Raw genomic sequence first — 11,603 nt, 5'->3', positions numbered from 1 at the left:
CTAATTTTTCTAACCTTTCATATGTATCGGTATAAATTAGAGGTGGTAAATGTTTCAACGTAAATTGTTTCGGCGTAAATTTAGAACTTTAGTTCGTTTATTTAAAAAAAATTAATGTGCCTATTGGGATATAATTCGAGTTCGTCTACATTTAAACGTATTTTTTTTTATATTTTTGTGCTTATTTTTATACTTATAAACTGGATCACATATGATATGTTTTTAATTATATGAACTTCCATTCGTTAACATAAAAAAATATTACTTACTTATGCATGTCACATATAATACAGTTTTATTATCTTTGTTTGACATGGTTTTGGTCTCAGACTATTGTGGTTTGTCAGATTAAGTTTTTCTAAATTCATGTTCCATATGTAGCAATTTACTTTTAACTACTTCTAAAATACATTACTGTCACCGCAACACGCGACGTGTAAAATCCTAGTTATGTATTAAATATGAAATTGAATAATATTATACGTTGAAACCGATGTTTCTATATCGATTATCGATTATGACATCCTTAGGATTTTATAGAGACAATCACTTGTACTCAAAATGTTTCTGACGTACTAGGAATTTCCGCATCAATGACAATATAATTTTAAAATTTAAAGAAAAGTTTTAATTGGTTCTGCAAATTAAAGGATGTCACACCAGAGCAAGTTCCAATAACTCTTAAGCTTAAAGACTATCATACCATTAAATTTCTAACAAAAAAAAGGGATATATACACTAAAGTCCTAATATTTGAAACGATTTGACAAGAAAGTTCTGAACATTATTTTTTTGACAATAAAGTTCTAATTCACGATTTTAGAAGAAAGTCCTAAACTTCTTTTTTACAGTAAAGTCTTAATTACCGGCTAACCGGCAAAAATGGTAAGTGTGTCAAAAACTGCCGGTAGTTAGGATTTACTGTAAAAAAAAAAAATAAAGTCTACGATTTTCTTGTCAAATAGTTTAAAATATTAGAACTTTAGTGTATATATTCCAAGTTTAATATCGATAACAATGGAGTTAACACATTTCCTTTTGCTGTCAAATATGTGACAACCGTCAAATTCAAGTCAAAGTCAAGTCAACAAGTCAAATCGTTCAATCTTATATAGTATTTGTATGATTAAAAGTTATTCTATGAAAACGTACATTTGTATGTCAAGAATTCGAGTGTCTCGGTAAATCTATGTGTTTATCAATGTGAAACCCTAAGAAAGGAGTTAAACGCATCATAACACGACTATGGACCCTTTTGGGGACTTAAAATAATCATAAATGAAGTATAACGGGGTTGACAGACCTTGCATTGCAAGATTAGTCGATGATATTGGCTAAAAATGAATCTCTCTCAAATCTCTCCCAAATCTCTCTCAAAATCTCTCTCAACTTTTTATAATGATCCGGGTCATCTCGACCCTTAACTTGGTCAAACATCACGCAAAACAGGAAGAAAACGCGAAAAACAGCCTCTTAGAGCCGAAACCCTCTTAGGAGCCGAAGCCTCTTAGAGAACCTAACCTCCTAAGAAGCGAATCTAAGAGGACCAAAACACCTCATGACCGAAACCCTTCAGACCGAACCTCGCACCTACCAACCGAGACCGAGCCTCGCCTTCGATTCCCCTCTCACACTTTCGGTCCTTCCTCGCACCTTCGGTCCCTTCTCCCTTCTCTCGGTACTGATCACTTCTAAGAACCGAACCTTGCAGGTTCGGTCCATAATGTCCAGTTTTCGACTACTTTCGCCCCTAAGCCCGTTTTTGACGTTTTTGACAGGGATTTTCCACCAAATTTATATTTTTACCATTTTAAACCCCCAAAACTCATATTTTATTTATTTCTCAAGGAATTATTAATTAAAAATCATTAATTTATATTAAGAGGATACTTACCCCACAAGTGGGTCAAATGTGCCCACTTGCCTTCCATGTGTCATCCTCTCATTAGCCCAACCCTACCCACATCACACAAACCAAGGCAAACATCCCTTCAACCTTGTAAGTTTCTCCAGCAACCTTCTATATAAATAAATCCCTGGAGGATTTCTTTGTTCACTTTGATCAAATCAAACACTTATACACTTCTCAAACCTTCAAAAGAGCCTCTTTTTCTCTCTACTTCCAGCCACTTTTTGGAAGTATTCTTGAGCTATAACTTCACTTTTTGGTAAGTATTTCCTCTAAAATCAAGTGTTATTACATGTTTTCATAACATCCTTGAATCATCTACACACATTTTAACACCAAAAATCGTTCTTAGGATCATCCAAACTTTCACGTCTTCATCAAGTGTTCTTGACTTGATACTTCTCATCTTCGACCTTCCACTCTTCCAAGAATCACTCAAGGTGAGTTCATACCCCTACATTTTCTAGTTTTCTTTAGTTTTCAAGGGGGGGGGGGGATACAAGTTAAATCACCAAAACATATTTAAAACTTAACTTGACAGCTTACAACAAAAAAGTTGTGACCTGTTCACGAACTGTTTTACCCAACTTAAACTTAATATTTTTCAAACCTGTTCAATATGAAAATAGTTCATGTTTATAACTTTAAAATGACTACTTACTCATCTCCATAAGATATTTCTACAATTTATGGTAATTTTTACAAAACTGTCTATCACTGCAGCAATGAAATCGGACCAGGTTGTGAAAATGAACATTTACACACTGGTTTGATACCACCAAAAATTATAAGAAAATTTGTGAACACGGTAGACTCTTTTTCCAAACTCTCTGAGTTTACGAATTTAGTTTTCGACTTACGATAATTTTTCTATAAATAATCTAAAACATTGACAGTTAAGAGTTAAATTGTTAAAACGAGTTTAAGAGTTATTCACACCTTGTAACATGCTGAGCAAGGTGTGTAAGATTTTATACTTAGAAATTTCAATGTCATTTTATTGAAATACAAGGTCATGCATAACAAGGTTTCATTTACAACATACAACATTTTGATAAAACTATAATAGGTATAGTTTAGACACCTCATTTAACAAAGAAATGGTAATACAATCGATTTACAAAGCGAGTATTTTATTACAAACTACGTGAACATGTTAATGAATAAATTTGTGAGAAATTTATCTTCGGAGTACTCTTTAGTATAACAGTAAAGTCCTGTAGTTATAGCCAGAATCTCTTGTAGTGAGAGTATGATAGTTGTGTATAGATCAATATTGGGTTTGACAACACGCACCTAAGCTGCTTGCAACAGCTAGACCAGCAGGTCTGGAGTGACAAATGTCATAACATTCCGACGCTTGAAGAACGTCGAGTACGAGGTCTTCGATTCATAGCATGGTTATTGCAACTCATATGGGGAATTAACAAAACACATAGTTCACGGGAATTTAATGATTTCACAAAAAGGAGTTTTATTTAAATATAAAACCACATATAAGTATGATGATTTACTTACATATACTAAGTCTTGGTTCAGTTAAGACTACAATAAACCTTTTAGAAAATATTGGATTTTCTGGAAACAAACTTTAAGGAACAACATTCATTTTCATTCATAAATTGCTTATGAACTCACCAGCTTTATGCTGATACTCTTTCAAAAACAACTTGTATTCTCAGGTATTCAGTAATACAGGTAACCACAAGATGTTGAAGGCAAGACGCTAAGGCACACCATTCTTTTGAACTATTTTGACATCATATGTAATTTATTTGGAAACATGTATTTTTTAGAAACGATGTAACCTTTTAAATTATATTTATGATGGTTGTGTTTACTTTCTTCACTATAGTTATGATACTGAACATGACGTCCTCCGCCCCCGAACGTTTCCGTCGTTCTGGTTTGGGGGTGTGACAAAATACCAGGTGATTCCTGCTTTTCCAAATAACGCACAAGAATGCCTTCAAAATAATGTTAAGCCTACTTTTGGCAATCTCATCCGGGGCGTATGCACCATATGAGAAGGTAGGTCCTAGGACCTACCTTTTTTTTAATAGAACATGGATATATATAAAAAAAATTAATAAGGAACCACCTAATTTTTGTGAAAGCACCTACCTAATTATTTTTGGCAAAAGAAAATTTATATCAGCCCATATATTTTATAATTAACAGACCAATAGGTTAATCCACTTTCAATAACCAATAGCACAATCTAATTATTTTAGAAAAAAAAAACAAAATAGAAATGTAACGTCAGAACCACCTAGTTTCGCATGTACCCTCGTCCATCCATGCATCATCGATGTTTCCTAAATTCCAATTCCAAAATCGAAATTGATCATCGACTCATCGCAAACTTCTCCTGCTCCATTCGTTGTCTGGCCAAGCCACCGCTTGTCCGCCCAGTCACCCACCATCGGCCGCCCACTGCCATCTCCAACTCTCCCTCCAAGCTCCAGCCGTCCAAACTCCAGGCTTCCAGCAACAGCTTCAAAGGCGACAAATGAATTGTGATCAAAAGGTTTGTAATTGTAAATTGTAACCTTGTAATTTGTATGAATTATGATTGTCTTATTCATTTATTTGTGTAATTTAATGTGATTAAGGTGTAATTAGATGACCGACACATCTGTGATTCTGTGAGTAGTAAATTGTGAAATCAATCAGATTTATTTAGTTATTATCTTGAACTCTTGATTAGTTTATTAACATTTGTTTAATATCAATTCAATTTTCAAAATTTATTTAGACTTGAGTCTTGAAATTTGAGAACATTCTTGAGTTTATGATTTGTGTATTTGATAACAGAATATTGATGATTGTTATTAATTTGATACTTTTGTAACATTTAGTTTCATAATTCAATTTCAGAATCAAGATTAAGAATGTCTTTGCATAAGTTTTATAAAAAGAAAGAAGATAGCGAACAACAACATAAGTATACAAAGGTGCATTTAAATTCACTACCCGTTGATCCGTTTGAACGACCCAGTATAGAATTATTTGTACAAATTAACCCCTTTAGGGTTTTGCATTATCATTCAGCAATATATATATAATACAAAGAGTAACATATTTACATAAAGGACCCTTAAACTATATAATTGTATAGACCTGTACTAAACATATAAATAATACAATTAACACTCCCTCTCAGTTTGAGCGGGAGGTTCTCGAATGCTTAAATTGTCTCGAAAATCCAAAAATAACTAGGTAGGTAGTACTTTATTAAAGATGTCTGCAAATTGATGAGCCGAGGGAACGTGCAACACACGCACCTGACCAATGGCAACACGTTCCCTGACAAAATGCAAATCTATTTCCACATGTTTGGTTCTTTGGTGTTGAACCGGGTTAGAATCTAAGTACATGGCACTCACATTATCACAAAAAACAACTGTAGACCGAGATAAAGGGCAAGAAAGTTCAAGAAGGAGATTTCGGAGCCAAGTAGTTTTGGCAACTACATTGGCTACCCCCCGATACTCAGCTTCGGCACTAGACCGAGAGACGACTAGTTGGCGTTTGGAGGACCATGAAATGAGATTATCACCGAGATAAACACAAAACCCAAAGTAGATTAGCGTGTCAAGGGACAACCAGCCCAGTCAGCATCAGAATAGGAGACCAAACGATCAACATGAGACGGACATATGAACAGACCATGATGAAGAGTACCCTGAAGATAACGTAGAATTCTCTTAAGAGCTAAGAGGTGTGGTTCATGAGGATCATGCATGAAGAGACATACCTGTTGAACTGCATAAGCAATATCTGGACGAGTAAAGGTCAAATATTGTAAAGCCCCAACAAGACTACGATAGAGGGTAGGGTCAGAAACCAGTTTTTCGGAAGAAGAAAGTTTCGTTTTTGTGTCCGTAGGAGTGCTACATGGATTGCAGGAAGTCATATCAGCACGAGATAGAATTTCCTTAGCAAACACAGTTTGAGAAAGAAACAAACTATCGGTGGAGCGAGTAGCAGCGATGCCGAGAAAGAAGGATAAAGGACCTAAGTCAGTCATGGCAAACTCAAATGAGAGATGAGAAATGACTCTCTTGATGAGAGATGTGCTGGAAGCGGTGAAGATGATATCATCGACGTAGAGAAGGAGATAGATAGTCGCATTGTTACTATGAAATGTGAAAAGAGAACTATCTGAACGACTGCTATTAAAGCCTATGGAAGATATGTATGTAGCAAATCGCTGATACCAGGCACGCGGGGCCTATCTGAGACCATATAAGGCTTTGCCGAGACGACAAACGTAATCTGGGTATTGAGGATGAACATAGCCAAGAGGTTGTTTCATGTACACTTCTTCATTTAAGTCCCCATGAAGAAAGGCATTTTTGACATCAAGTTGATGAATGGGCCAATGACGAGACACTGCAATACTGAGAACGGTGCGGATGGTGGCTGGTTTGATAACAGGACTAAAGGTGTCATCGAAATCCAGACCAGATTATTGTGAAAACCCCTGAGCGACTAATCTGCCTTTATAGCGATCGAGGTTGCCTTGAGAATCAAATTTATGATGGTAAAGCCATCGACAACCAACGATGTTGGCATTGGGAGGACGAGGAACAAGATCCCATGTGTGATTGTCAGTGAGAGCTGACATTTCCGCATCCACAACAAAGCTTCCAATGCGGATCACTCATAGCCTGAACAGTGGATCAAGGAGTATGTGAGAAGTCTAAGGTGGCGGAGAGGTTGAAAATGGTACGTGGTTTGAGGGAACCTTTCCGGGAGCGGGTGGTCATGGGATGACCAATAGGGGGAAGAGGAGGGGTGAGGGAATGAGGGGAAGGGGGTGGAGAGGAAGGAGAAGGAGAAGGAGTAGGGGCAACTACTTGTTCGGTAGAAGAGGAAACCGAAGGAGAGGAAAGTGTAGGTAAGGGATCATCATCAAGAGTAAACTGATTGTAATCAGTCAAAGAGGGGGTGGGATGAAAATCACTATAAGGGAAGTGATCTTCATCGAATATGACGTGACGTGAGATGATGACACATTGTGCAGTGAGATCGAGACATTTATATCCTTTATGATCTGGAGCAGGACCAAGATAAACGCAAGCAGTGGATCTTGGTGAGAGTTTATGGGAAGAAGTGGAAGATATGTTGGGGTAACATAGGCAACCAAAGACACGAAGGTGGTCATATTTCAGAAAAAAACCGAATAGAACTTCGATGGGTGTATTTAGGGAGAGAGTGGTAGTCGGGAGAAGATTGACAGTATGAAAAGCTGTAAGAAGTGCTTTGGTCCAAAACATGGGAGCCAGAGAGGCTTGGAAAAGAAATGTGCGAACTATATTGTTAATAGTGCGAATGGAGCGTTCGACTTTTCCATTTTGGTGTGACGTGTAGGGACATGAGAAACGAATGGTAACACCATTAGATTGGAGATACGTAAGGAGAATGTGATTATTGAACTCACGCCCATTATCACACTGAAAAGATTGGATGTCAGTTTTAAATTGATTTTTGACATACATTCGAAAGTTGCAAACCACAGAATAAACCTCAGATTTAGCAAGAAGAGGAAAAACCCACAAAAAAATGTGAAATCATCAAGAAATAAGATATAGTATTTAAAACCACTCAAGCTAATAATAGGAGATGTCCATAAGTCAGAATGAATAAGTTCAAACACACGAGTGGTTTTAGAACTAGAAGATGTGAAAGATAAACGACCATGTTTTCCAAGTTGACAAGCATGACAAAGTGGAGCTTTATTACTACTAGTAAAAATAAATCGACGAGACTTCAAAAATTGTAGGATAGAGGATCCGGGATGTCCTAGACGTCGATGCCAAGTGGGAAGAGAGACGGTCGTAAGAGCTCTATCTGCAGGAGATAAAATAGAAGGAGTGCACGTGTACAAATCACCAACACTATCGCATCGCTGAAGAAGAGCACCGGAATCAAGATCCTTTACAGAAAATCCAAAAGGGTCAAAAGAAACAGAAACCCAATTATCAGTAGTAAAGCGACGAACAGAAACTAAATTTTTAATAAGTTGATTTGACACGAGAACATTTTGAAGAGAGAATTTATTTTGAGAATAAGGGAGAAAAGTTTGGCCGATATGAGATACCAGAATAATAGCACCATTACCAACCATTATGGACTTAGAAGTACACGGTGTAAGGGCTAGCATGTTACCTTGATTAAAATTCATGTGCGAGCTAGCTCCTATGTCCATGTAATATTTATTATCCGAAGGAGGTTGAATTGACATGGCTTGAAACACCGATGCAAGATTCGTGGGTTGTTGAGAAGTTTGTTGGATCAATCCTTGAGTTGAAATTGGGCTCATTGGCTGTTGATGGATCCTGACAAAATTGGGCCTGAATTGGTGTTGAATGGGCTGCCCATAAAGTGCAGCATGCTGTTGGATCAGCGAGAAAGGCTGTTGGGGCACCTGCAATTGGGTCGGCTGGGCCTGTTGGACTGTATATGCTGGAGTAGCTGGGTAACTAGCGTGACTAGCTATTGTTGAAGTAGGTGGTCCGCCAGGTGTAGTATTATGCGCCAAGGGTAATGGATAGTGACCAATGACATTTTGTTGACCATAAAAAAATATGGATGCTGATTTTGAGAATGTGAAATTGGATAGGACCCCATAATTCCTGCAAATTGAGAGTTCTGACTTGTATTTGTACCTGCAACATGGTTAGTAGTAATAGCAAAACTAGAATTTCCCCCCTCCTTTGGAAGCATTCCGATTATTATTACAGTTCTTACTCCATTTATTTTTCGATTTCCCGGGTTGTGTTGACACGAAATAAAGAGTCGTAGTAGTTGTGGAGTTCAAATCAAGCATCGTTTCATTGTGTTCTTCACGGTTCTCATGTAGTAGCAACATGTTTTTGGCTTCCATAAATGATGGCAATGGTTTAGTGTTGGTGACAACATCAATGATACTTTGATAGGAGGACGGGAGACTACGTAGAATTTGCATCACAAATTCTATTTTAGAGATTTCAGCATCAACATCATGAAGAGCATCAACAAGATGCTTGAGATTGTGACAGTACTCATGGATGGAGGATGCACCTTTTTTGTGTTATGAAACTGCTCTTGAAGTTAAAGCATCTGAGGCATCTTGTTATTGAGAAAATACTCATGTAAGTTATCCCACATGTCTTTGGCAGTGCATGTATCGGTGGTGATGACTTGTAAGACAGATGAGTCACAAGTAGAGTAAAACCATGATTTAACTCGGGAGTCAATGGATGCCCAATCTTCATCATCTTCTCCTATTGGTTTTGATTTGCCAGTTATATGAACAAGAACTTTAGCACCTGTACAAATGTCCTTAAATATGCGACACCACAACTTGTATTTGCAACCATCTGAGGTGAGTTTGAAACTAAATTGATTATAGACATTTGTGACAACATATACCAACTGCTGTGCAATGGGAGCAATAGTGCTAGACGATGCAGAGGTGGTCATAGGGAAGGGAAATCGAAAGAACAAACAGAAAAAAGAACATACTAATAAAAAGAATACTAACAGTAGGTTGAAGAAATTTAGCAAAGCTAAAACACTAACCACAAGAAGAGAATGCAGCGGATTGATTGGAGGATCAACAAGATAAGATAGCAGGGGCAGAAAACACAGGAAGATGCATGGTGGATCAATGCGTGAGAAGTAGTACCAGCAGGGAAAAAAATCGACCCCTATGTTTTATGCGCCGTATATCTCCAGGTCTGATACCATGTTTGTAGAAATTAACCCACTTAGGGTTTTGCATTATCATTCAGCAATATATATATAATACAAAGAGTAACATATTTACATAAAGGACCCCTAAACTATATAATTATACAGACCTGTACTGAACATATATATAATACAATTAACAAGAACTTTATCATGTAAACCAAAGAGATGAAATTAGAGGAAGCATACTTGCAAAAAGGACCATTCCAACCTTTAAATCATTAATTCCCACCGCGTGATTTTGGAGGTAAACCACGAAGATTTATTCAATCGTGGTTTGATGATAATAAATATTTGTTAGAATATAATATAAAAGAGGATGTTGGATTCTGTTTATGTTGTTATCTATTCAAATCAAGTATACCAAATCAAGGTGGATCAGATCATTTTGTGAAATTTGGATTCAAGGCTTGGAATAGGAAATCATGAATAGATAAACATAAAGAAGGAATTCCACACACTATTGTTGTCCAAAAGTGCCAAAGTTTGATGAGCCAAAGAAAATCCATCACATCTGCCTTTGCGAAACAAACTACTTTACAAGAAGAAGAATATCGTACTCGCTTGAACGCTTGAATTGATTGTGTTAGGTTCCTACCCCAACAAGGTTTAGCATTCCGTGGTCATAGCGAAAAAGAAGACTCGGATAACATAGGTAACTTTCTTGAACTATTATAGTGGTTAGCCGATCGATGTGATGTTGTGGATCGTGTTATGCTAAAGAATGTCCCAAAAATGCACAAATGAAGTGCGGTGAAATCCATAAAGATATTGTGCAACCATGTTCAGATGTAATTTTAAATGTTATTATGGGAGATCTTGGAAATGATTTTCTTGCAATTTTAGTAGATGAGTCACGTGATGTGTCATGTAAAGAACAAATGGCATTGATTTTGCGGTTTGTAAATAGAAAAGGTGAAGTTGAAGAAAGGTTTGTTGGCCTTAGAAATGTTAATAACACTTCGACTTTATCACTAAAGGCTACCATTTATGATATGCTTGCAAAATGGAATTTGAGTCCTAGTATGATTAGAAGACAAGGGTATGATGGTGCTAGTAATATGAGTGGTGCATTCAATGGATTGAAGACTTTGATTATGAATGAAACAAAATCTGCACATTTTGTTCATTGTTTTGCTCACAAATTACAGTTAGCCCTAGTGTTTGTTGCAAAGAATCACATGACGGTTAATGATTTTTTTATCTGGTTTCTCGGTTGTTAAATATTATTGTTTCTTCTTATAAAAGACGAGATAAGTTAAGAATAAACAAGCAGATAAAGTTATGGCGGCATTGGCTGAAGGTATGCTTCAGGTGGTTTATTTTCATTTGTTTATGCTAATTATTCGGCTAATTCATTTGTTTATGCTACCGGTTTGAATCTAGAAGTTGGTATTAAACGACCGTATGATACTCGATGGGGTTCTCATTTTGCATCTTTATTAAATATCCAGACCATATATGCTTCCATTTGTGATGTATACTTGAAGACCTTGGTGAATTTGATAGTGATCGTGATCGTAGAGCTGAAGCAATTCCCATCTAGTACCGGCAGAGGACCAAGAAACCACTCGCCCCCGTACATCTGTAACATTCACAATGGTATTATTGAAACTTGCTTATAACCCCCTTTGGTATTTTACGTGTACTCTTACGTGAACCAATACGTCCACGTGAACCTTTTTTCGGTATAGCTTTTGCCATATTTTATCATCTCATAAATTTGAGTCCGAGATATATGGATATATCCATTTCGGTTAAAATTGTTTGATTTTGTGCTTTGTCTACATTTTATGGTTGATATCTTGGGTGTGACAGATCATTTGAATACAATACTACAAAGAAAAGACCAAAATATCGTAAATGCTATGAATCAAGTAAGTAGCTCAAAAAAATCAATTCAAGAAATTAGAGATGTAGGATGGGACCCACTTTTAGAGAAAGTTACTTT

General features: G+C 36.7%; 1 protein-coding gene across 1 annotated transcript; it reads left to right on the top strand.

The window, feature by feature from the left end:
- Positions 1 to 10,395: 10,395 nt before the first annotated feature.
- On the top strand, positions 10,396 to 10,875 carry LOC145050956 (uncharacterized). Its single transcript, XM_078999124.1, has one exon. It carries the CDS (start codon positions 10,396 to 10,398, stop codon positions 10,873 to 10,875), a length of 480 nt encoding a protein of 159 aa, XP_078855250.1.
- Positions 10,876 to 11,603: the final 728 nt, after the last annotated feature.

This window comes from Lactuca serriola, chromosome 1, assembly GCF_051521515.1.
Source record: "Lactuca serriola cultivar US96UC23 chromosome 1, Lser_US96UC23_V15, whole genome shotgun sequence".
NCBI classification, from domain to species: domain Eukaryota; kingdom Viridiplantae; phylum Streptophyta; class Magnoliopsida; order Asterales; family Asteraceae; genus Lactuca; species Lactuca serriola.
Note: the sequence above shows the minus strand (reverse complement) of the source record. Positions and strands in the feature narration are given on the sequence as shown.

Bases quoted from the DNA above. Each gene is read 5' to 3' on its own strand.
- LOC145050956 (XM_078999124.1), top strand. From the start codon at position 10,396: ATGAAGTGCGGTGAAATCCATAAAGATATTGTGCAACCATGTTCAGAT.